Source organism: Dipodomys spectabilis, unplaced genomic scaffold, assembly GCF_019054845.1.
Source record: "Dipodomys spectabilis isolate Male_0828 unplaced genomic scaffold, ASM1905484v1 ptg000054l, whole genome shotgun sequence".
Classification (NCBI taxonomy): domain Eukaryota; kingdom Metazoa; phylum Chordata; class Mammalia; order Rodentia; family Heteromyidae; genus Dipodomys; species Dipodomys spectabilis.
Window position 1 is genome coordinate 41517665 of NW_024870731.1, and position 26581 is coordinate 41544245.

Sequence of the window (26581 nt, forward strand, 5' to 3'; positions counted from 1 at the left end):
AGTCAGGGGACCACAACATCCCCCCTGCTGATGAACCCACACCAGGGAACGCGTACACTAGCGACACTCTGGCTGCCATGCGGACGCCTGCCTTCTGGCCCAAGGAGATGGATGGACTTAAGTCGTCATTAGCCAGGGTATCCGGTATGTATTCCAGGCAGTATGTAATAGCTCCACTGCAAGCCTGCAGACGCTCAGCATGGGGTATTCGTTTTGCTCAGGCTCATTTCTGGAGTTGTTTTCATTTTTGTGGCCTTTATATAGATGCTTAGTAAAAAATCAATAGCATTGAATCCCCAGCTAATCTTAATTCACCATGAAATAGGCTTAGACACTAGCCTCCTCTAGCCGTGATTTGTTTTTTAGAGAGTCTGTGGGCAGGGATTTAAACTGACCTCAGCCTTCTTCCTGAGCATGCTTGCTATTTACATATCTTGTCACCCTGGCACCCCAGAGCTCCTTTCTCTCTGGGTGACTTTCACCAGGCAGAAGCATGTCCTGAGTCCTGGCTGTAATGAATGTGTTCACAGAACATGCTCTCGGTCAGGCCTCCAGAACCGCAGGGGCGTCTGCTTGCTCTTCAAAGGCAGCTCAGGGTGCACAGCTCTTCCGCCAGGGCTGCGCCTCCCACGTCGCTGCGGGTTCCTAGCCTCTCACCTGCCGCCCAGTCAGCCCAGTTGCCCCCCAAGGACAGGATCCCGGCTCATTTATCCACTCCAGCCCACTCCCGGAACCCAGCACAGGGCCTGGCCCCCGTGGGCTCAGTAAGTGGCTGACACACACACTCTGGGACGGAGAGGCCAGAATGAGAACGTAGCCCGTCCACACCAACGGTCCCTTGCCAGCACATGGGACTGTGTCCTGATGGTTCATTTGTTCTCACTAGACTATCAAGGTCTGGATTTTGTTTAATTGTTCTTTTTTTTTGCTGCATGTAGGTCTTTGGAAGAGGTGTTTCAGAGCTTATAAAGATGAGCATGGCCCTTTGCCTTGAAGGATACAAGGAAAGCAATAGTTAGGCTTGTAACAGCCTGCTACTGTTTGGATTTTGACTGTCCCTGAGAGCCCATGTGTTAAAGGCTTGGTTGCTGGCCTGTCGCAGCCTGGGAGGGGGTGGAAACTTTGCAAGGTGGAACCTAGAGGACATTTGTTTCCTGGCTGCCATGTGGTGATCAAGTCTCTGTCACACACTCTGCTGTGATGTACCCAGCTGCCACAAGCCCATAGCACAGTCCTCTGAAACCATGAGCCTGAGGAAACCTTTCTTTCTCCTATCTTGTTCATCTTAGGTATTTTGTCATGGTGTCAGAAAGCCAACTCACATGCAGAGAACTGTATTCCAGTGTATAATATAGCTCACTAAGAGGAGGAAGGGAGCTGCTGTTCACAAAGGGCTGACGTGCCTGGTGGACACTGGCTCACTGAGTCCGCATGCCGGCCACATAGAACTGTGAACCACATGTCATGGAATAAGAATGGAAAGTTCAAAGGGACAGCGTCATCGGTCTACTGTGTTATCAGTCGCATTTTACAGAAAACAGCATCAAGACCTAGAATGGCAATTATTTGCCAAAAGCAAGTCACATGCATGGAAAGTACCAGAGGCTGGATTTGAACTTGAGTTCCCTGAGGTCTGTGTCTGTGTGCTGTCACTACTCAGCTTGCCGTAGGATTGCTATAGGAGGAGTGTTCATTTGATCTAGGTGGCTTGTGCTAAGGCCAAAGAGAGGCAAACGGTGTCTTAGTCCTGAAGATCCTGAGGATGCATTTGGTAAAGGAGGAGGAAAAGCGTTTGTGGGTAAAGGATGGAACAGCCAAGTTCTGCCGGCAGGGAACCCAGGAAGACATGGCATCAAGTGGATGAGAGTGGGACTTGGACTTTCCAGGGTCCACACTGTGGTTGGGGTCAGGCTCTGGAATCAGACAATCTGAGCTTCATCCTGCCTTTGTCTGGCTGCTACAACCTTGGGCCAATAGTTAACTTATGGATATTCTGACCTCTGTGAAGCAGACGTGGTAACAGTGTATAGTTATGTGGCTGGTGTCAGGACCCTGGAGAGCTCCGCGGCCTTCCAGATGGCGGATGCCAGTGTTCTGTCCTAGAGAACTCGGAGAGCTGAGCTTGACTCGAGGCAGCCCGTGACTCCCCTCCCCCTACAAATGTACTCTTTGCTGCCAATGCAGAAGGAAGATTTCTAGCAGTCCAGAGAATGATTTCAGTGATAGATGGGTAAAGATAAAACTGTTTCAGTGATGGGTGCAGATGAAATGTCAGGTCCCATCTGAGGCAGTACCCCCTCCACTCCGCATCTCCTGAAGTGACAGGTCCCTGCGAGGTGCCAGCTCATCTTTAGTGACTCTTGGGGACTTGTAACTTGCTGCGCTCGAAAACAGAGCCCAACCTAGACCCAGTGCCGCCGCCAGAACTTTGAACTTTCTCCCACTGTTTTCGCTGTATGAGCTTCTGTCATCACCTGGCTTCACAGATTTCACTTCACGGTTTCTCATCACGTGTGACTTATTGGGAAGCATGCCGCCTCATAGAAAGTATTAAGTAAATAGCACAGAGACATGTACACGTAGGCGGGGTATGGTTGGAAACTTACAAAGTCTAACAGTGGTTGAAGTCTGGGTTTGTGACTCCTGTCTGCATAGAACGCCAGCCCAGAGAAGGAGTGGAGGCTGCCGGCATGGTGGGTCTGCTGGCCCAGGGCTCCTGGGTTTCCCCCCCCAGGCCTCTCTCCTTTCCAAATGCCCTTTGAGCAACACTGCTTTCTAGTGGATCCTGCCATCCCGAACAGTGCAGGGTAGGGGCCGCCTTCCTCCAGCTCTTGTGGCATTTTCAACCACCAGACAACCTCCCCTGCTACGAAATAAATAGCTGTGTCCGGGAAGTAGGAGGAAAACACCCCACAATTCCTGTATTGGGATGCAAATGAGCAATTAGAGTCAATTAAGACAGGATACGGCATAATTACCACCAATTGTGCTAACCTTTGCATTCAGAAAGACTTGACCTGCTGAAAGGGAGTGGGGTGTCTCCTTGCCTGGGCCTGAGAAGTCTGACAGAGGAGGCCCTCCTACCCCCACGCCCTGTCCCCGGTCAGAGCCGCCCTGGCAGCAGGCTGGGGAGGCCATGTTTGACCTGACCTTGTGAAGGACCTTATGGTGGCCATCCCAAATAGAATGCCTGAGTCGCAGCAGTCTCTTCCCTGTTCCTGACACATCCTGGTCCTCCAAGGGATGCTGGACTTGGCCAGGGAACCTCTTGCATGGGAACTTCCCTGCCCTAGACTCTGGTCTGACCATGTCCCCTGGGCCACCCTTATTTGTACGCACACCTGCTTCAACCAGATTCCATTTCTGGAGTGAGGGGAGCTCACACGGCCCCAGCTTTCCATGAGGACACAGCCCCAAGGCCTTCATTAACTTCTGTATTCTAGCCGGGCTCCACTCGGCCTGCTGCTTGGTGTGGTCTGTCACAGCAGCAAGTATGGTGTGAGCACACCGTAAAGGCCACAGGAAGCCCATGAGCGTACGGGTAGAGCTGTGAGTGCAGGGGGAGGTGAGATGCGGGTGGTGGAGGCAGGCTGAGGGGGCACCTCAGACACATGCCTCGAGCCCCCAGTGTGGTTTGTAGGAAGAGGCCCCTGCCATGGTGGAACAGGAAGTTCACTCTGCCCCCTCCGAGCCCTGGGGGCTAGCACAGACAGACAGTGGGCATGGCTTCCCAGAGCGGGACAGGGCATCTGACCAAGCATCTCAGAGTTTGGGGGGAACGCTGTGGGTGGCCGCAGAGCTGGCGATGGACTTGGTGGACAAAGAAAGGCTGGGAAAAGGCAGGGGACTGGATGAGCCTGGCATGTTCCCCAGCCGCGAGGGACCTGGTGGCCGGGGGAAGGATGGAGACCGGCCAAGTCACACAGTGCATGCGTGCAGGCACAGCCAGGGCCTGATCCCCGGGTCATTGACTCCCATGACCTGCGGCCACTTTGAATGTGGGGCCTGGGAGATTAGCCTGGGAGGAGCAAGGAAGAGACAGGCCAGGGTAGAATCTGAAGCTTGGGGTGCAGTGTGGAGAGCATGAGGCTGTCACTGGCCGGGAGAACGAGGATTATGGGGGGAATGCCAATTCAGAGTATAATTGGAGGTCCCAGTTACATTCGACATGGTAGAATTGGAGCGCAGCTAAGGGAAGAGGCCAGTGTGGCTGCAGCCTGGGTCTGTAGACGACCACCGGGGGACAATGCTCTGTACCCCTTGCCGTGATTTTTGCCTGGCGATGTCTGCTCCAGTTTGTCCTTTTTACCCTTGGACTGTTTATCCTCCAACCCACTTATACAGACCCTCAGAGACCGAGGAAGCACTTTTCCTGTGCCGGCAGCCTCCTTCTCCCAGGTGACCCTGTGTGGGTGGTGTCATGGCCCCAGAGTCGAATGTATACATGCACACACTCAGCACGACTTCCTTGGGGAAAAAACCTTGCCCTGCAGGAAACTTTGAAAACAGATACTTGAAGTGTGGACTAGATGCAGGATAGCATCTAGCCATTATATGGGCTGCCTGGAGTACTAGGTGGAGGGCTCTGAGTTGGTCTCAGGCTCAGCTGCAAGGAATGCTGTGATCTATTAGTGATGTCTGGCGAGAGCACAGGTGGGGTGTGCGGCAGTGTGTGTGATCTCTTGATGATCACGTCTACATGGTTTTGACCATCTCTAGGTGTTCTCAGGAAAAGTCAAGCATGATGTTCAAATGTCTGGTGTGGCCAAGGAAAGAAGTCTTAAGAGGGCTTTTAGAAGAGCTGGGATAGCAAAGGGAACTGTACTAAGCATACTTTGATATCACAGCTGTGTGGGTTGCATAATGTGCTCCTAAAACACCTTTTGTACCCTGACTCGAGGCTTACAAATGATTTTTTTTTTGGAGGCAATGCCTGCCTGCCAGCCAGCAGTTCCATTTTGGAAGTCACACTCATCTTCACCGCAGGCTTTGGACAGCTCATTTGAATATTATCTTTCTTTTACAGTTATTTCCTTTATAGTTTTATGAAAGGGGTAGAAAAACACGGCTCTCAATGGAGGGAGGTTCTTCTCAATGTGATGTGGACACAGGAGGTCTGTTTAGAATTTCACTCAGTGAATTCCTTCCAATCATCGTTAGTCGTTTAGTAAGCCTTTTTCTTAGGTTCTATGTGGTAATGTAATGTGCATAAACTGCCTTTCCACTGTGTGTGTGTGGAGTGGGGAGGGGACTCCCATGGCCAGGCTGGTGAAAGGTCACACGCCTGGCACTGGTCAGCCGCTGGCATCGTGGGCAGTTGGCCTCTGTGACAACAGGGACAAATGTAAATTCCCAAGTGAAAGCTTCGACCCGAGGTTTGTAGACTTGAGCCGGCTGATGGGGGAAAGGGATCAAGAAAGTATTTGAAGATTAATGGGAGGTGATGTGGAGGAAGCTGTGGGAAAGGCTTCACACCCTCTTGGCTGTCTGGCCCAACCACCAGCCCTGGCTGATGGCTGCCATGTTATCACTTAGGATTCTGAACCCCGCTGTGTTCTTATGCTGTGACACGCGGCCACCCTGTCTGGGTGATGTAAAGGACATTGCGTGTTAGCAGCGGGGTTGTACTGATTATGGGGTGGACCTGGCGGTGACACCGGCACAGGTGTCAGGGAGTTGGGGCTGAGCGGGCTGGGGAGGGTGCCGGCATGGCCGAGTGGGCACGGTGCCTGGCTAAGTTAATCTCGCCCTCCAGGTTGTGTCTACAGGACCCCTGCTCAGATTCCTTTCATATTTTTACAGGCCTCTGCTTTAAAAAAAAAAAAATCTCTGCTCTGTCCTGTATAAAGACTCAACTTCTTGAAGAGACTCACTCCTAAAAGGAGAGAAAGAGTTTGCAAGCTGTGTGGCTAATACACGTGTAGGAGCACTGCATTGCTTTGTGGTTGGACTTGGGCAGGTCTCCTGTGCCTCTCCCATGTCTGGCCACGTCATTAGCTGGGTGATCTGGAGCACGTGCTGACCTTTCCGGTTTGTAAAGAGAGCAGGTGTCTGCCGGGGAAGAGCTGATGTCGGTGGCCACCAGGGACATGGCCGGGCCTGGCAGTAGTAGGAATATTTGCTTTCCCCTTCCTTCCTTCCACTTTGTCCATATCCTGAAGTCACTCATCCTTCACAGGCCAGAGCCTGGGTCACCTTCTAGAGAAGTGCTTCACTGACTGCTCTCATAGTACACTGCTCTGTCTCCATGCCCACATCCTGTCACCAGCCCTTCCCAGCTTACACGATGGCTTAGCTACCTGGTGGTGTGTCTTCCACCGTCCCGCAGTCTCTTGGAGCACAGTTTCCCATTCTTAGTTATACATTCAGGGAAGAGCTCTGTGCTTATTATATGAGACTTGTTTGGGTATTTGAGTTAGTAAGAAGTCGAATGAGTGGAAGGATGGATGGATGGATGGATGGATGGGTGGGTGGATGAATGGATGAGTGAATAGGTGGATAGATGGATAGATGGTTGGTTATTAGTAAGAACAAAAATTGTGGGCCTCAGCCCATCACTGATTTAATTGTGAACTAGACTTAGAAGGTGCTGACCAGCTGTACATGAACACACAAGACAGAGTAAGCCCAGCCGTGTTCACAGGCAGCATGGGTTAGAGGCTCCATGACATCGCTCAGCTCCCTGTCCTGTGTGGCCGCGTGTGTCTCTCTGTGGGCCATGGGACAAGCACTGAGCAAGCTCCAGTATGGAGTGTGGCACGGGCTCTCAGCACGGGCCGGCCGAGGGGCAAGAGCCCCTACTGCCACCCTCCTCTTCCTGTTTTTTAATGTCATGTGATTGCAGTAAAGAACCTGACCCTGAGGTCTGTCCTCTTAATAAATGTTTAATTGTACAATATGTTTCTGTTGACTCTAGGAACAGGGTTGGCCAGAAAAAGTCAATAAACTCGGGTGGCCATCTCTAAAGCATATTGATAGCAACTTTATGTCTGTTGATTAACAACTCTAATTCCCGCCCACACCCTGCTTCAGCCTTTTGACTTCTCTGGCCTGTTTTTGATAGGATTTCACTTGTGTAAGTGAAATCCTCGGGTTGTGGTTGAAAGTGCTGGACAGGGCGCATGCACACGCCCCTCACGGGTGGGAAGTCCACGCACATCCATGGACAGACTCTATAAACTTTCTTCTTGTCCTACTTCCATAGTGCAGCGTGCTGCCTACTTACCCCGCATTTACAGCGCATTCAGCAGTACAGGCAATCCAGAGAGGATTGAGAGTACGCAGGAGACGTGCAGAGATGCTACACAGACACTACACCATCTTGTATAAATGACCTCGTTGTGATGTCCACACAAAAGGCCGGGAGGGCTGGGAAGGGGGGACTAACACCAGTCCCTAAGGGATGACTGGGTACAAGGAAGAAGAGGTAAAGACGGCGGGTGTGCATGTACGATGGAATACCAGGCAGCCTCGTCAAAATGGACCATCTGCCGTGATGTGTGCTGAATACGAATGAACTTGAGGATACCGGGTGAAATGAAGTGAGCCCAGCAGCGTCACCACTTCCTGGTCTTTTGCCCCTCTCCCCAGCACGCTCACTGCATCCTGATCTTTCTTCTCCTCTCCTGGACAGGTGGTCTACGTCACGGCAACCTTCCCGTACATCATGCTCCTGATCCTTCTGATCCGGGGGGTCACATTGCCTGGGGCCTCAGACGGCATCAAGTTCTACCTGTACCCAGACCTCTCCCGCCTCTCCGACCCGCAGGTAAGGGGCACTAGCCCACTGCCGCTGCACGGTGATACCGCCCTCACCTGACCCTGCAGATCCCTGTCACTGCTGCTGAGCGAGGCCCAACAATGGCCAGCCAAGCGGTGGCCTCAGGCCACCTTACAGGACAGTGTGCATTGAGTGAGTGTGTAGGAGAGAAAATACATTAGGACACAGTTAGAGCATTCTGCAGGGCAACTGTGTGACAAGGCAGTGTCATAACCCTGCCCCACTGTGGGCAGATTCTTACCCAGAATCCTTGGGACCAGAAGTAGTTCAAATACTGAACTATTCACATGTGCATAAAGAACTGTCCTTATGCATAAACACGGAACTCATTTGTTCCACAAGCACCTGGTACACAGAGTGTAGAGGCCGTTCGTCTGGCGTAATGATAGTTTCATGCATGAAGCAGAGTCTCTGGGTGTGGGATTGCCCACCTGTGACAAGGCGCTGAATGCATTTCAGATTCTAGATGGGGGCCCTCAGCGTGAGTTCAGCGCAGCATGGGCACAGATGGTATTTGGTGGTGGCTGTCCCGGAATGAGCAAGTTATCTGGTTTCTTCTGCTCATGAGAATGTGGTCTGTTGCGCACTCTTGTATTCCTGGAGGCAAATGCTAAGCTTCAGCTGGGGATTAGTTGAAGCCACAAATGTTTTGCCCTTATTCCACATCAGAGACCTGTGGTGTGCCTTGGAGAACAGCGGGGTGCTTATGGTTTCCTTAGTAGAAATTAAAAAAAAAAAAGCAACAGTTTGAGAGACAGGTTCGCCTATTTGTCCTGTGAAGACCTGGGGTGTTCTGAGCAGGGTGTATTTGTGGGTGTCTGGTGGTGAGCCCAGGACATGAAACAAGATATGGAAATGGGCTTCTCACCAGGCATACGCAGGGGTGCCAGGGAGCCTCTGGGGAGTGTTGGAAAACCCTTGCTCCCGCCCCACCCCCAGCACAACCAGAGCAGTCTTGGGGTGCCTGCTAGGGGTCAGATGTGTTCTGGGTCCCAGGGTGATTGCTGTGTGAGGAATCAGGAGGAGCATTTGCATAGGTGTGGACATGTACTGATTTTGGTCCCAGTTCACCATGCTTGTAGATCAGGACACCCCCAGGTGGCCTCCTGAATATAGGCAGAATCCCCAGGGAAGAAGGAAATTAGCTCCTGACCGCGGGCCCGCCAGGTGCAGGCTGCAGCACCGGGAAACCCGCCCGGCCTGCAGCGGCAGCCTCTCGGCTGAACAGCAGCACCGGGAAACCCGCCCCCTAGCTGCTCCCGCACTGCTGTAGGTCTGTGCTTCCCACCTTGCCCCAGGACAGGCTTCCTCTTCTCCCCTCTGCTCATGTGCCACTTTCTTCCTGTCCTTGATGCAACCACTTCAGACTGTCCGGTGCTGGCCCATCACCAGCTTACCTGGGTGCCTGTGACGGGGAATGGACTCCAGACGACCCCCTGGAGGTTTCGTTTCACTGGGCATTTTTGTTCTTCAGAGGTGGTTCTGCTGATAAGAGAAGGTAGAGGCAGGCGGCAGGGGTGACACAGTCAGCTCAGCATTCTCAGTTTCCACCCTGATCGTTCTGTTTCTCCCCGGTCTCCGCCATCGCCTTCCTTTGGGGTGGGCTCTTGCCTGCACGCTGTTGTTCCGCGGGGCAGCCCTTGGAGCAGTGAGATCCCGGGATCACACTGGCCTGAGCGGCGGCACGCAGGTCCTCCTAGAGTGCCACTGATCCTGACCTCGAACCCGTCTTTCTCTTCCCCCTCTGCACCTCAGTTTCCCTGTGATGACTTAGAAGGGCTGGATCCCGTGAGTGCTTTTCAAGGTGGACACAGAGTCTCAGGTTATCCATGAGCAGCACAGTTTGGGAAGCCCCAGCCTAGGGTCCACCCTCAGCGCTCTGCCTGTGCTCCTTGAGACGCGGTGGCTTGGGTGTGTGGCCGTCTGGTGAGGAGGAGAGGTGGGGCGCCATGCTGGGTGCCCTCCAGCCTGTGCTGGGCCCCGGGTGTGAATGCTACCACCCCGGGTATCCCCGAGGCTCCTGTGCCCACACACACCAAAGCACCTCTCCATCTCAGATTTGCTGCCCAGCCCAGGGCCTGGCACATAGTAGGGTTCCAGGAACACCAGAAGCGCCCCTCGTTTTTGGCCTGTGGCTTACTAGCCCTGAGCAGGACACGCTGGGGCCCCACAGTGCGAATTGGAAGCGGGGGTTGAACTCAGAACCAAGAACCGTTATTGTGGGTCTAGTAAATTAAGTTTCTCGTCAAGAACTTGAAGTGACACTGCGGCTCGCGCTCTTTGTGGCCCCTTAATTTGCATTCCGTGGCCTGTTATAACTTTCTAAACATCTATTTGTCCTCACTGTCAGCCCTGTGTTCTCTCTGAAGTGTGAAGTGCTCCAGTCCACTGCTTCCCCTCAGTTCCCCCCCCCCCCTTCTGTCTTTTCAGTCTTTGGGAAGCCAAGGAGATCTTGCAAGAAATCACATTGTCCCTGACCCAGATCCCTGCCACTCTCCCCTCCTTTGTGTTTCAAGTGTGTGTTTTCAGGGCAGGAACAGAAAGGCCTGTCACAGATCCAAATCTTAGGGTCTACTTTCCCAGGACACCCGCACACCAGTTACCCCAGCCACCACCTCTGTCCAGAGAACCGGGGCCCCAAGATGGAGGTGTCCATCTTCCGGAGCTGGGGTACCCACCTCAGAGAGTATCACTGCCCCCTCCCCCCCCACCACCACCAGGGGACAGGTCTGGGGAAGTGGGAAGGCCAGACCAAGTTCAAACTCTCCCCCCCTCCCCCCCGCACCGAGCCTGGCAGACCAGCCTATGAGATTGCTGCCACCTGCTGGCAGTGCCGAGCGGGACCCAGGGAAGCCCCGCGTCCTGGCAGCTGGACTTTCTCACCAGAATCGCCCCCCAGGGAAGGTGACTTACAGACACCAGATTCACCTTGGAAACTATTGCACACCCTGGAACCAAACCTCCACCCGAAGGTTTCTTTGGGTTTGTTTGATTTGGGGGTGTTGCTGCTCACCGGTGTTGGGTGCTGGCTACTGGCTGCCAGGCAGGCTCTGGGTGCCACCTCAGAGAATCCTACCCCCTCCTTCCTTCTCACCTCTTCCCTTCTCTCTTCCTCTTCCCTTCCTTCCTTTTCCCTTCCTCTCCCCCCCCCCCCCTTTCACCTACTGGGAACTGGCCCCAAGTTGAGCTATACCCGGCCCTTTTGTGTTTGACACAGCATCATTGTGCTCACTTTGCCCAGACCAACCTCAAACCACAATCCTACTACCTCCATCTGCAGAATATCTAGGATTACAGGAGTGTGCTGCCATACCCAGCCCTGATAGGGGTTCTTGACTCCACCAAGGTCCTGTTTTCCTGGGGAGATACCGTTAGTGAGGGAAAGCCTGCCAGGTGAGGGCCTTCCGGTCCCAGGTGAGACTCTGGGGAACTGACATCCATCACTCCTTCAGCCTCATGCTCAATAAACAAGAGTGACCAGCCCTGCCTGACTCCAGCTGCTCTGCAGCCCCAGCTCTCGGCCAGGCTCTACCTCTCTAAACACACCCACGGCAATATCCCCAGGAGCCATTATGGCTCGGCCACCCAGGGTGGGGGGTGCAGCGACACAGGCTTCTGTATCTAGGATGGGGAGGGTCCATTCATATATTTTGTTTTGTGAGCGGTTTGCAAAAAATGATCAGAAAGAGAAGAATCTCAGGGTTCCATCTCCTTTCCCTGTTACTGTTGCAGCCAGAGAGCTAAGATGGAAACTTTGTTACTAACTGAAGGCCACAGTGCACTTCGGTTGTGCTCTGTGGGTTTTGACAGATGCGTAGTGACACGTGTTCCCTTCCAGGTGTTAGCTTCTGCCCTTCAGATCCCCACCCTATCTTCCTCCTGTCTCCATAGCTGAGACTTTTCTAGAATGTCACGAAGATGGAGCCTCTGTAGCCAGGCTCCTGCTTTGCTCAGAGCCCTCTGCTTGACTGCTGTCAGGCCGGCGGCGGCGGCAGCAGCAGCAGCGCGGTCCCTGGGCGCTCGCCACCTCTGCTGAGTGGAACCCCAGCTGTATCGTATAGCACCTCCCCCTCCCCAGGAATGCCTGGTACCCATGGAAGTCTGAGGAGCCCAGCAGAACATTCCAGACAAACTAAGACCTATCTGAAAAATAGCCACAAGAACCCTGTGTGGCCCAGAGACATAGAGGCTAGAGGCTGAGATAATCCATCCACACGGCTTCCCAAGAGAATCGCCCACCCTCCAAAATGATGTCCTCCTTAAGTAGGACACAAGCTGTATCTCCTTGAATTGAAGTTGGCCCCAGGCTCTCCATGGCCATGGGTGGCGGGCAGCCGCCATGTTGCCAGAGAGCATGGATTGAGAATAGGATTATCATGGCAGAAAATTCTGTTAGATAGTAGTGGTTTACGGGGCGAGGGGCCGGGGTGGGGGGAATTCCCAAAGCAGATCCCCTGATGCCAGGGCAAACAAGAGAGACAGAGCCCAGACTCTATATGTCTGCTCCCTGGCTTTACCTCTTCTGCACAAGAAAATGTCCCAGGGCTCAACCTTCCCTTTAGTCCACACGCCCACCATCAACCACGTCTTCAGCTGCTCTTCGAGTCTGCTCTGTTACTTGCTCAGAGCTGATCCTTTTTAAAGCGTGAGGTCCTGCTGCCGCTGTGTCCTGTTGTTCTTATTTCTCTTGTAGAATTAAATTTCCTTCTTATTGAAGTGTGTCTTTAGTAGTTCCGCCACAAAAAGGCTGGAGAAAACAAACTGCCTGTTCTGTGCATGTCAAAAGACAGCTATTTCAGTATCCCTTGTACTTCACTGTCCCTTGTACATCACCATCTTCGTGAGTATTAGTTTAGCTGGGATTCCAGGGCGGTAGTTGGTTTGTTTGGTTTAATTAAGTTACATTTTCAACGTGGGTTCTCACGTGGCTGGAGCCATGCATCACATCCGGCACTTCCACACTGCATCCTGAGCTGCAGGGCAGGGCTCTCCAACCTCCCAGCTCTCTACAGCAATCCCACTCACATTCTAGTAGCCCAGGAGCTGGAATCTTAAGTCTAATCATAGGAAGGAACTAAGGCTGTTCCTCCTCCGCCTCAACTTTCAGCTTTGACTGCTGTCATTTCTGACACCTGGAAACGTTGTTGTTGTTGTTGTTGTAAATACTCTTTTAAAGCTAGCCTGTGAACTTGGTGTCAAGTACATGTCATCGTTATGTGTTTTCTGCTTCTCCCATCAACATAATTTCAGCCTTCAGCATTTTGTTCTTTACCTGCTGATGATGAATGTGTTGTATTGATTGTCCAAGTAGCTAATTAATACCAAGGAAAGCTGCCCCCATCACCAGCCCTACCAGCAGCGGCTCGGCCTTACTCACCAAGTCATGTCTTTGGCAGTTTTTGATGCTGACAGGAATTCCTCTTGGGAGTTGCGTGTCTGAGTGACAAAAGGCAGCAGGGCCTGGAACTATTCTTTAAACATTCTTTGAGGAAAATAGGGTTCAGGGAAAAGACATTATTTAACTGTGATCATGTGTGCGTGTACGTGTGTGTGTGTGTGTGTGTGTGTGTGTGTGTGTGTGTGTGTGTATCTGTGTGTCTGTGTGCTGGGTTTTTTTTTTTTTTTGCCAGTGTCAGGATTTGAACTCAGGGCCTTCTTCTTACTTGGCTTATGTGCTTGACCAGCATCTACCATTCGAGTACTCTACCTCCAGTCTAGCTCTTCGCTGGTTATTTTGGAGATGGAGTCTCATAGACCTTTCTTCCCAGCCTCCTGAGTAGCAAGGATTACAGGTGTGAGCCACTGGTGTTTTAATACTCTACATCATCTGAAAGGGAAAGCGAGGGTGTCCGCAAGTTAATATTTCTCAGGGGCTCCATAGGCAGTGGGAGGAACGTGGCTATGAAGAGCCCCCAGGAGCCGGGCCAGACGCCGCCGCATCCCCGCCCACAGTCCCGAGGGGCAGCATCATCCTCAGCTCTGTCTCCCATGGTGGCGGCAGCTCACGTGCCGCAGGGTGGCGGTGGTTAGCAAAGGCAGTCAGCATCTCCCTGCTCCTGCCAGGACCCAGGTACCGTGACCATGGTTGAAACCTCCAAATGGGCAGCAGGGCTGGAGGAGATGCGGGCGGAAGCACAGCCGAGGAGCTCTAGCACAGGGGCTGCGTTAGCCAGGGCGTCGGAGGCAGAATGGAAAGGAGAGCCTTCGCACCGTGCAGGGTCAGGCCAGCGAAGGCCGGGGGATGCGAGCGTGAACCTGCTGTGCCTCGCTCTCCGTCCACCCTTCATCCCCGCACCGTGCTCTGCTCCTGCAGAAGGGAGCTGGAGATCTGCTCCGGCATTCTGCACGCCCGGTGATGGGTGCAGGACTCAGGATGGGCTGCTGGGCTGGGCAGCCACATCGAGGACAAAGCCAGATCGCCGCTCACGTCTGTAGATGTATGTACCAAGAAGTAAAGGGCAGGAAAGCAAATCAGAGACAGAAACGGGGATCCGTGTGTGGGGGCCTCCCACCCACACAAGACCCCAAGGCAGCAGTGGGAGCCAAGGCCTGCTGGAGGGGACCCAGCTATGCCAATGGGAGACACCCCCGTGGCTACTTCGTGTTCAACAACCCAAGCTTGTGTCTGTAGCGGTAAACTGAGGAAATCCCTGCCCTGCCCAAGCCAGTGTTCAGACCCCAACCCAAATGAGTGGATTCCCTTCGTCCCTTGATTTCTTTTTGACATGGCCACGCTCTGCTCCCATGCCACAGCGGGAGGGAGAGCTGTGGCCGCCGCCCTGCCGCGTCTCCCGTCTGTCTCCTCAGAGCAATCCCCCCCCCCCCCCGCACCCGTTTTTCCTTTACTCCATGTCCGGCTGTGGTCAGGAGCACAGGGTGGAGGTTGAGGGGCGGAGGCCATCTCGACCTCCACCTCTAGCCCCAGACTCTGCTACTCTGACGGGCTGCTCCGGTGTTGCGGAAGGCTGCTGTCCCGTCCCTTCAGATGAGCTGAGGCAGCGTGTGTGTACACAGGTGACGATCCAGCCTTGCACACTGGCGTGACTGACAGGGCCAGGGAACAGGACACGAGCAGAGACAAGCAGGTCACCAACAGCGGAGCAACAAGATGGATGGAAGTGCTGGGGTGGGGGCCCTGCTCACCGGCTTGGGGAGGTGATGGCAGACCCTCCCTCCCCACCCCCCACCCCCTGCAAAGGTGAAGGGGCGGGCTCTGGGCAGGACTGTGACCTCATTCTATAGGAGACGTCGAGCAGCCAGAAGCCCAGGGCTGGACAGGCTCAGGGTGGGCAGCAGGGTCAGGAGACCTGTGGTGGATGGAAATGTGGCATGCACAGCTGAGCCCCTCCAGACCGCGAGCGCTGCGTGTCAGATCGAGCTGGTGTGGAGTGCAAATATTCAGCAAAAACGGGGTGTGTGTGCTCCGGACAGGGATGGGCTTAACGCCCCCAGGAACCCAGCAGAGCAGCTACCCTTGTGCGTGGCTCCTGTGCAGATGCTGCACTGCTTTCCACATGGAACCCGAGGGGCTCTGGATTCGGGTATGGGGGGGGAACAGTGGACAGCCAGAGAGCCGATACCCACAAATCACTGGAGTAGATTCAAGAAGGGCTTTAACTGTTTTTGCACACACACACACACACACACACACACAGGTGTCAACTTGATTTGGCCTTCCTCTCCAGTACAATTTCTGTTGTACGATTTCTATTTATCTAGTAGAAGTAAACGTGAAATGACGAGGGACATATTCAGAAAGGAAGCCAGGGCTGGGGGCCGGGCAGCAGCGGGAGGAGTCTCCCCTTGTCACCCCAAGCCTCTGGGCTCGGGGTCCAGATAGAAGGGGGTCCCATGGATGCTGCTCTTCCTCTGGCTGCCCTGGTCCCCCATGAAGGCTCCTGCCCAGGAATGTGAACACACCTCCATTCGCTGTCAGACTTAGAAGCAGACGAAAAGCATCTTCCTGTAGCCCTGTGGCAGTGGCCATGACTAGAACGTGGAGAAGGTTCTAGTCAAAGATGTGGTGATAAACAGTGATAAACAGAGAATGCCTGTGCATTCTGTCGGGCTCTAGCAGGTCTGTCCTGCCCCTCCCCGGCTCAGCCCGATTTGAGAAGCATTCCTACTGGGCCACACCAGACTGGCCACAGGGCCTTTGCCACGCCACTCTTCCCTGGAAATTCCTCTACTCCCAGCCTTCCAGGCCAGTGACAACCAAACGCTCACAGAGAATACACATCTCCAAGACCAAGGCATCATTTCCCTTCTCTTTATGTAAAGGCTCTCCAGTCCATGGGCCCCTCAGAGATGGTGGACGCATGAATGCTGAGGTACTGTGCTGTCCACGTTCAAGGGCTTCTCCAGGAGGATCTGGGATGCCCTGGCCCCAGATCACACCCTTTCCTGAGTATCTGAGCTGGTTGTTGCCTCATATACCAGCTCTGGCTGATGGATGGGGGTCCTCTCTCATCATAGGTGGACTGAGGGCAGAGGAGTTCTGTGGTTGATTAGCAATGTCTGCCATGGGCAGGATGTAGGTAGATTTTTCCTACCCCCTTGGTAATTCAGTTTCTATCTTTTACAGACTGGGAAAGTGAGGCTAGGAGATAAGAAAGACCTTCGGAAGAACCCACAGGGATCTTGGAGGGCAAGCTGGAATGGAGTCCAGATGTCCTGTCCTCCTCAGTCCAGCAAGGTCCCCACTGAGCCTGGTGGTTGAGCTCTACGTGAACCTTAATAGCTCTTCCCTAGGTGCTGGAGGCTGGGCAGCAATAACTTCTGGGCTCTTACAGGTGTGCTAGGCAGTGTGCAAAGGGCTAGAAGGTAGCAACAAAACCGGTTCAACTCTCATCTCCCAGGAAGCATCCATCAGAGTTGGGCAGATCACACACGGTGAACGTGGTATGGCAGAAGGTCATTTCTTTATCTCTGGGCAGATACCAAGGAGTTCCCCCTCCCCCAGCCCCCGCCCTGCCCAGCTGGTGTGGGCAGGGGTTGGAGTTCTGTCTCCCAGCTCATTTGCTCACATGGGAGAGTGAGCAGGCATGAGGCCTAGCTTGGGAGCTGGAGCCTGGCCTGGCACTGCCAGACGGTAAGGTTTCTGCAGCCCATTCCTGGTGCCAGCTCAGTACCTCCCTGCCTCAGTGGCTCTCAGCCATGGCTGGGTAAGACTCTGTCCCAGGGTTATTTGGAAGCAGGTGGGGCCACCGTGCTGCTGCTGGGGTCCCTTAGCACTCAGAGAGTGGGTGCCAGAGGGGCCGGGCAGCCGCCAATACGCTTCACCCAGCAGACAGTGCCGTGCAGAATACCAGCACCCTGCACACAGGGTAGCCCAGGGCCCGAGCCTTGCCCCAAATCACCCCGTCAAGCATTCTGCTAAGTGGGTCTCCGTGGCTCCTGCTGAGTGGGGGTGGGGGGCAGGCATTCTGCCAAGTACGGCCCAAAGGTCATTGCCACCGGCCCAGGGCCAGCAGCCACCCATCCACGGCTTGTTCTCTGCCTGGGACCCGGCCATCCAGCCTCCCGGGCAGAGGCCCAGCCACCGTACTCCCCAAACCCTGCTGCGCACAAAGGGGTCGCCGAGGTCAGCCTGCACACCCAAACTCTCCTGCACAGAGCTGCCTGCCCCCGCCGCCCACGGCAGAGGCCTGCCGACCACTGGCATTTTACTGGCAGGGCCCCGGGACGCGCAGGGCCAGCTGCCCCGGGGAAGGGCTTGGCACCTCCCAGAGAGGCAGCGGAGCATGTTTCCAGAGGGGCGTCCAGCCCCTTCCCACTGCCCGGTCCCCCTGCAGCCCTCCCGCATTAGCATTTAAATATCCCCAAAGTGTCTCCCCCCACCCCAAGCCCCCTTCCCCCTCCCAGGCTGCTGGTGGGGGGCAGCGCCCAAACCCTCCCCCCACCCCCCTGTACTCATAATGGCCGTACTGTATTGAGCAGCTTCTGTATGTGGCATTAGCGGAGGAAGGGAGCGAGGGCGCCTAGCAACCCCGAGCGGGCTGAGAAAGAGGTGGGAAGGGAGTGATTTTCATGTAATTATTCACTTGGACAGAAGCCCTTGTCAGGTACCCACTGGAAGCACAGCTGTTTTATTCTTCTCTTAACCTACTTTTAATCTTGTGAGAATCCTTCCCAATTAAAAAAAAAAAATAGGTGAACAGAAAGAGCTTAATTCATGCTATTTTCTACCAGGCCATATAAGTTACGTTTTTGCTTCAATCGATGTCTGTGCTTGCAAAAATGTGTGTGTGTGTGTGTGTGTGTGTGTGTGTGTGTGTGTGTGTGTGTGTGTGTGTGTGTGTGGAAAATGTTAAAGACAAGACATTGGGTCTTGAGTTCAAGCTCTGTCCCGGCTCCTCAAAACCAAAAGCCAAGTGTCCCCTGCATTGTTAGGTTTGAACGCAGGCTCTGGCTGGGCATTGGGAATCAAGGCTCCTAGGAGCAGGTAATGGTGGTTCTTCCCATTCACCCAGCACCAAAGCCTGAACCCATGGCCCTGCAAGTGGGGGGGGGGGGGCGAGGGGAGGAAGGGAGTCCCAGAAACCTGTCTGCCTCCCCTGGAGGAGAGGAAGGCTGGAAATAGAGCTTGGATGTCAGAGCTCGTTTTCCTTCGAGTCACCGTGGAGAACCGAGAACCGTCAGCCACCGGAAGTCCAGGATTAAGGAGGTGATACCAGGTACCTCAGTGTTAGCTTTCCATCCTGGGACAAAGAAGGCTCAGAGAGGTGAAGAGACCTGCCTAGGATTGCACAGCAGGTAGGTGGAGGTCCCGTGACCCCAGAGCTTTTGCGCTTTCCACGCAGCTCCCATGTGGCCTTGCTCCGCATGGCCCTCCATGTTGCCCCCCAGGAGCAGGCCAGGGCCCTGGGGCGCTCAAAGATTCCCTTCTTCCTAAGCTGGCGGCATGCCGGTGGATGGGTGCATCGTTCCACAGCTTCGGGGACAGGCCTGGGCTGCTCCGCCATGCCAGCGAGGACAGAGGGGGCCGGAGGGGGCCCTGCCCACGGTCCCCGCAGCCCCAGGCTGTGCTGAGGCTGGCCCTGTGGCTTGGTGACCCTTGTCACCCACACCTGCCCTTCCCTGCAGACTCGCCTGCTTCTGTCGGAGACCCCAGGACTCCGTGCAGCCCACTTCAAGGTGCAGCCGTGGTGCCAGGCTGCCCACAGCGCTGCATCAGCACCCGTGCAGCCCTCGGCTCTGATGGCTCATCTCGGGAGACACGCTGCAGATGCGTTGACCTTTGTGGCACCTGGGCCCACACTCCACCACTTGAACCATAGCCTAGCCCTTTTTTTTTTATTGCTTTAGTTATTTGGGTCTCATTTTTTCCCCCAGAACAGTCTTGGGTTACAGTCCTCCTAATGTCTGCGTCCCAAATAGCTGGGATTACAGGCGTACGTAACAGGACTTGACCTCCTACCAGTACCTTCTCCCAGAGCTGCTCTGTGCTGCCTCGGTTACTAGAGAAAAGAACACGTCTCCTTCTCCCGCTCACACTCCTCCTCACAACCCGGCCCTCCACAGGGGACGCTGTCCACAGTGTCTCTGCCTCTGCTGTTGTCTGTCCCTCCCACTGGAGTGTCTGCCCCTGGAAGGGAGGAGCTGAGTGAAGAGCGTTCCCCATGCCCCCTGACTTCCAGAGCAGGGCTGGGGCATGGTAGCAATCAGTGCATGTTTGCTCGGAGGGAGGGAGGGAGGGAGGGAGAGACAGGATGGCGCAGGAAGCTTCTGTCGGGACAGGGAAGGGCTGGGACCTCTCCCTGGTGTGCTCAGGGAAGGGGTGAGGAGAGAGGGTGTACATGCCCTGGCGCCACCTGCCTCTGACCCGGGGCGCCCTCTCCCTGCGGGCTGGGACAGGGTCCTGACACTCGCCCAGTGTGGATGAGGAGGAAGTGATCTCGGCCATCCATCCAGACCGGCCAGTGATGTCCCAATCCATAGCGTTGTGCCCCTACTGTGCGCTGGGGCTCGGTGGAACCCATGGCCCCACATCAGGTATGGTTGCCTGAGCGCTGGAGAGTGGGTCCCCCCTCCCCACAGGGTCCCCATGCCTGTTCCCCCCCAGAGCTGTCCCATGGACCGCTGAATGCGGCCCACCCCCTGGCACTGCCAGAGTACCCCATTCGTCCTGCAGGCCTGGGGGGCCACTGGGCCCCGACTCAGCACCCGTGGGGTTGGTGTCTAATGGGGCAGGGGACGCGCTGTCTGCTGGGCGTGGCTCCCTTTGTGTCCCACCCTCAGGAATGGGGTAGCTCTGTTTCTCTGAAACACAGAACCAGACGCCGAGGGTTCTGATCTGACTCCCTGACAAGCCGTGTGACCTGGTGTCACAGGAGCCGCTAACACGCTCATGGGGGAGAACCATGCATGGGTTTGACGTGTCACCGTGGACCGTGGGGTGACAGGGGTGAAGCCTTGTGCTGCAGAATTCCTACCAGAAGGAAGAGGTGCCCGGCTGGCCGGCACGACTCGGGCTGCGGCCTTCCCGGATGCGGGTGACCGCACTGGCCTCTCTAGTGTGTAGGACACGGCGTGTCCTGGGCTCTCCGTTGGGTTGGGACAGCAGAGCCTGGCTGTAATCAGTGATAGGAGCAGATCCTAAGGCTTCCTGCGCTCACCTCCCTGGTGCTGCTCAGACCTCTGCCTGGAGACGGCGATGGACGCTGTGCGGAGGCGACGGTTTCCCCGCCGCAGACCGCAGGCGTGGTGGAAGGGGGTGGCCGCGTGCCAGTCCAGGCTGTCCTGTGCCCGCTCATCTTGATGACTCCGTTCATTCCTTTAGTCCAAGTGGCCAGGCTGCCACCGGCCGTTGCATTTCTACACCTGCAGGCGTCTGTAAGGATGTCCGCCGCGCCCGGAGGGACTCCCGCCGCACAGGCTCCGTGCGGCAGCGCTGGGATCTTCTCAGCAGACATATTGATGAATCGGATCCAGCCTGTTGTTGTCAGGCAGTGCTGCAGCCACCCCACAGTGTCTCCACAGAACGGCTGCTCCACACACATTTCTAAATATGGAGAGGAGAAGCGAGACACCAGTGGGAAAGGTTTGGATCTGGAGTCAGCAAGACGTTAAGTGACTGCTAAAATCCTGGTGATTTTTTTTTCAAGTCTCTGTCTTTAGCCCAGACTTCCGGAGCCATCCGTGGACTCCCCCGGGGCCTGACCTCCTGGTGCGGCCTCCTACTCTTGCCTCCTCTGGACGAACACTCTCCCCCGCCTCCACACCGCCCCCCTTCATTCACAGCTGGACCGCTTGCGCCTTCGCCCTCCCATCACCCTCCCAGATCGCTCACGCCCCCGAGAGCCCTCCCTTCCCCCTGTCAACAGTGATCTTTTTAACTTTGCCTTCCAACTCTGTTCTTTATAGCAACAAGGACAGAATAGATAAAGAAAATAATTAATTTCTTACAACATCCCCACTCACACAGAGCCTTGTGGACAATAAAACCTAAGACCTACCGACAGCTGCTCAGACACACGCCATGAATGGTGCATGGCCAGGTGTGGCCCCGTGTAGCCAAACAGAGCGCAGGGACACTGGCGGGAGCCCCTGCTGTGGGTGGGTGAAGGGAAGGGGAGGGGTCCATGCAGACTACAGGCCCCAAGTAAGCCATGTTCAGGCAGAAGTCAGGTCCTGGGACCTGGGAGATGAGCCAGCTGAAGCTCCCCTGCAGGAGGGCTGTGCATTGAAGAGAAATATCTGGAAGCAGAATCCAAACTTGAGTCAGACAGAGGTACTACAGGAATAGAACAGAGCCATTTAGACAGAAGTGGCAGAAGGGAGTCAGTGCATGTGTACAGCTGTAATGTAAAGGACTTTTTGTTGATCACACAAGGTGGACCCTAGAACAAGGCTGGAACCTCTATCCTAGATGCCTCCATCCCTCCACAAGACAAAAGCCCCTCCCACAGGAGCGGCAGAGGACTGTGGTTGGATCTCACACTCAGCTACTATAAGGAAAAGTATCGCTGGGAGCCCGTGGCTCACGCCTATAATCCTAGGTACTCAGAAGGCTGAGATCTGAGGATCACAGTTCAAAGCCAGCCCAGAAAGTCCATGAAACTCTTATCTCCAATAAACCACCAGAAAACCGGAAGTGGTGCTGTGGCTCCAGTGGTAACGCACAAGCCTTGAGTTGAAGAGCTGAGGGACAGCGCCCAGGTCCAGAGTTCAAGCCCCCGACCAAAAAAAAAAAAGTATCATAGGGTGGGCATGGTGTCTCACACCTGTAATCCAAGGTACTTGGGATGCAGAGATCAGGGGATTGCAGTTTAAAAGCAGCCCAAGCATAAAAGTTCTGGAGACTCCATCTCAACCAATGGCTAGGTGTAGTGGGGCATGCCCATTGTCCCAGCTACAGAGCAAGAACAAGCAGAAGGATCACAGCCCAGGCTGATGAGCATGAAGGGAGATGCTGCCTTGAAAATAACCAAAAAAGAAAGAAAAACCTGGAGGCTCAAGTGCTAGAGTACTGCCCAGCAAGCGCAAGGCCCTGAGTTCAACCTCCGGCACTGCCAAGATGGATGCGTGGGTGGATGGGTGGGTGGGTGGGTGGGTAAGTGTATGGACAGATGGATGGATGGATGGATGGATGGGTGGGTGGGTAGATGAATAAATTGAATAGGTGAGTGGATGGGTGGGTGGGTGGGTGGGTGGGTGGTTGGATGGATGGATGGGTGGATGAGTGGATGGATGGGTGGGTGGGTAGATGAATAAATTGGATAGGTGAATGGATGGGTGGGTGGGTGGATGGATGGGTGGATGGATGGGTGGGTGGGTGGGTAAGTGTATGGACGGATGGATGGATGGATGGGTGGGTGGGTAGATGAATAAATTGGATAGGTGAATGGATGGGTGGGTGGGTGGATGGATGGGTGGGTGGGTGGGTGGGTGGGTAAGTGTATGGACAGATGGATGGATGGATGGGTGGGTGGGTGGGTGGGTAGATGAATAAATTGGATAGGTGAATGGATGGGTGGGTGGGTGGATGGATGGGTGGGTGGGTGGGTAAGTGTATGGACAGATGGATGGATGGATGGGTGGGTGGGTGGGTAGATGAATAAATTGGATAGGTGAATGGATGGGTGGGTGGGTGGATGGATGGGTGGGTGGGTGGATGGACAGATGAACAGATGGATGGATGGATAGATGGATGGGTGGGTGGGTAGATGAATAAATTGGATAGGTGAGTGGATGGGTAGGTGGGTGGGTGGGTGGGTGGATGGATGGATGGGTGGATGAGTGGATGGATGGGTGGGTGGGTGGGTGAGTGGATGTTTGTATGGATGGGTGGATGAGTGGATGGGTGTGGGTGTGTGTCGGTGGGTGGATGGATGGATGAATGGATTGGATAGGTGGATGGATGGATGGGTGTGTGGGTGGATGGATGCTACAAGACAGAGCAGACATGATTATTGGACAAAAAGGAGATTTACAAAGAGCACAGGAGCTATGGGAAGGATGGCTTACAAGAGAACAGATTTTTTAAGGAAATGTAACTAATTAAAAATAATAAAAGTGAATAGTAATCATTATACTATAATATAAACAGCAGATGGAAAAGATGACACTAAAACCAATACAATCAGATACAGATGAACAAGGAGACAATTTAAAGGAAAGTGGACATATATAGACCGCAGACACAGAAGTCCCTAGAGAAGAGATGGAGGGGAAGGGAAGAGGGACTTAATGCTAACACAACAATTCAGGGACACTTTTCTCCTGAAACAAGAGAAAGCTTGATATTTGCATCTTGTAGATGTCATTTCTTAACAGATACATAAACATGTAAAGGCTGTGCCTCTTGATGAGGCACGTGTCATGTTTCAGTAGTGTTTAAATCAGGTTAAACTTGTCTGTCTCCCTCACAGCCACCATGTTTCTCTCATCTAGCGTTCTGAGCTACACAGCACACATTTACTCTCTGCAGCCATCTCCTGAGCATGCCTCACACTCAAGCTTCTCATTCCTGCCTCAGTGTACCCTCTCCCCTGACCCTCCTCCCTACTGCCCCCAGCTCTGGTCCCTAGGCTCTAGGGGTGGATATTTTTCTCCCACACAGGGCAAGCTCATGGGGCCTGTCTTCCTGTGCCTTAACACTCCGGTTTCATCCATGTTATCGCACGGGACATGGTTTCGTTTTTTTTCCTGGCTGGCTAGTATTCCATTCTGTGTAAACAGCACACTTTCCTTACTCCTTCATCAGTGACGGACACTCGGTTGCTTCCTCCTTGTGAGTGGCATGTGGTAAATACAGGAGTGCCGGGGTCTTTGAACTTGCGTCTTGGACAGGTGAACTTGTTCACCACCCACCCAGGGTGGTTAAGACATAGTATCATAACACAACTGCTCCGCCGATAGCTTTTTTAATCTTCCTTACTTGGCATGCAGACAAAAACAGCAAGTGCTTTATGAGGGGCTCGGTGAGGCTGCATTGGCCTTTTGTCCTGCGGCCCTTGTGCCAGAACGCAGCTGAGCAGCCCATCGGGGATGCTCTGGGAAGGAGGAGAGAGCTGAGGGTTTCACTTCCACAGGTGGACTTCCTGATAGGAATGGCAGAGACAGCCAGAGGCCAAGAGGGGTGCTTTGTAACTTTTCATGGTAACTGCTGGAATAGAATGACAGCCTCTTCCCCATCCAGATAGGGGAATGGGAAGGGGGAAATTGAGGATGCATGAACACACACACACACACACACACACACACACACACACACACACACACACACACACACACACACACACACACACACACACACACACACACACACACACACACACACACACACACACACACACACACACACACCACCTGTGAGCCTCCAGACCTAATGTGCCACATTTCCCTCCTGTGCAATCTTGAGAAGCTCCTCTGGGCAGCCTCACTGGCCACCCTTGCACACAGGGCTCCCCTGCAGCCCACCTGCCTCTCCTAGGGACCAGTCACCCTGTGTGTGGATGTCGTGAGCATTTCTCCCGAGGCCAGTGGTGGAATGCTGTGCACAGCCCTGCAGGATCTCCTTCTGAGGCTGGCCTGGGGTTCTGTACACAGAAGGTGCTCAATAAGTGCTGGTCCACTCATCAGGTTTGATTGTGAAGGGTTCCTATGCCATCGAAGAGATGGTATCAGTGAAAAACAATTTGCTGTCAGTTTTCCCATTTGAAATGACAGCAATCCAAATGATTTAAGGAAAAAAGGGGGGGGGGGGCTGATAGACTAGAGATGGAACATTCTAAGACCAACTCGGTCAGCCCCGCGCTTGACACTGGTGTTCAAAACACCAGTGGACAGTCCTGTGCCCCAGGCATCACATGTGGTCCTGTGGGAAGGGGAGGTGGTGGGGAGCAGTGGGGAAACTGAGGCAGAGCCAGAGAAGTTTAAAAAAAAAAAAAAAACAGCCACTGTTCCCCTGCTACTGCTGGCAACCGAGCGGAGCTGTTGGATCTGCCCGCGGAAGGGAGGCCTGCTGTGGGGGCGAGGCTCAGCACTGGAGGCCGAGGCTGCTCCCTGAAACTCCAGGACCAGATAGGCTGCATCTCTGTAGATTTGTCCTCACCCCTGCCCAGCCATGTGATCTTGGCCGTGGGTCTCACCAGTCTGTTCATTCCTGTCTCCACGGCTATCAAAGGCGCTGCCTAGGACCGCCGGGAGCACTAGTTCGGTGCTGCAGGAAGGCTCCAGGAGCCCGGCGCGGGAGCCTGTGCCCGGCACGGCCTTGCCCCCTCTTCTCTCACCCAGCCCTGCTCCTGCCTAAGCAGAGCTTCACCTGCTGTCTGCCGCAGACACTCCTCAGTACTGTGGGGGCTGGGCTCAGAGCCAGCCCCAGAGAAAGCGCTAGAAAGGCCATCGTGAACCCGTGGAGTGTGTCGCGCTGTCCTCCTCCATCTTTGTCAGACTGAGTGGAGTGGGCGAACTCCCGGTGGGAAGCCGGGATGCAGAGGAGCGCCCCCAGGGGCTGAGCAGACACCGGCCCTCCCCGCGTCCTGCAGCAGCCCTGTCCGGAAAGTTCCTTCCCTGACCTGCAGGGAGAGGCTGAGGAGCTCCGAGGCTACACAGCTGGAGCCCGAGGCCTAAACACCCAAGCGCTTACTGTTGTTCTGGAATTCATTGTTTCCACTTGGTGAAACAGTTCCTTCTTCTCCGCACCCCTGTCTCCCCTCTGTCCCGCAGGTGTGGGTGGACGCGGGCACGCAGATCTTCTTCTCCTACGCCATCTGCCTGGGCTGCCTGACGGCTCTGGGAAGTTACAACAACTACAACAACAACTGCTACAGGTGAGCCCCGCCTCTGTGCGCCGGCTCCCCGCCCCCCTCCCCCCACCTCTGTGCGCCGCCCCCCCCCCACCCCCACCTCTGTGCCCCAGCTCCCCCCCCCACCCCCCACCTCTGTGCCCCGGCTCCCCCCCTCCCCCCACCTCTGTGCCCCGCCCCCCCTCCCCCCACCTCTGTGCCCCGCCCCCCTCCCCCCACCTCTGTGCCCCGGCTCCCCCCCTCCCCCCACCTCTGTGCCCCGGCTCCCCCCCTCCCCCCACCTCTGTGCCCCGGCTCCCCGCCCCCCCTCCCCCCACCTCTGTGCCCCGGCTCCCCGCCCCCCTCCCCCCACCTCTGTGCCCCGGCTCCCCGCCCCCCCAACCCACGGCCTGCTCACTGTCCACAGCAGCGCAGCTCACAGGCTGCGCATCAACCTCATCCCAACCTCATCGGCACCTGCCACAGGGGTCACCACCACCAAGCTGGCCTTCTGCCCCAACCCCGCCCCATGCCAGTTGTGGTCAGAGCCTTCACAGCTGGGGGACCGGAG

General features: G+C 54.9%; 1 protein-coding gene across 1 annotated transcript in view; it reads left to right on the plus strand.

The window, feature by feature from the left end:
- Slc6a11 (solute carrier family 6 member 11) overlaps nucleotides 1-26581 on the plus strand; it is an 84434-nt gene that overhangs the window by 40252 nt on the left and 17601 nt on the right. Inside the window, exons 6-7 of the mRNA XM_042680056.1 lie at nucleotides 7634-7768; nucleotides 25952-26055. Coding sequence (XP_042535990.1) covers nucleotides 7634-7768; nucleotides 25952-26055 — 239 coding nt within the window. The remainder of the gene's footprint in view (nucleotides 1-7633; nucleotides 7769-25951; nucleotides 26056-26581) is intronic.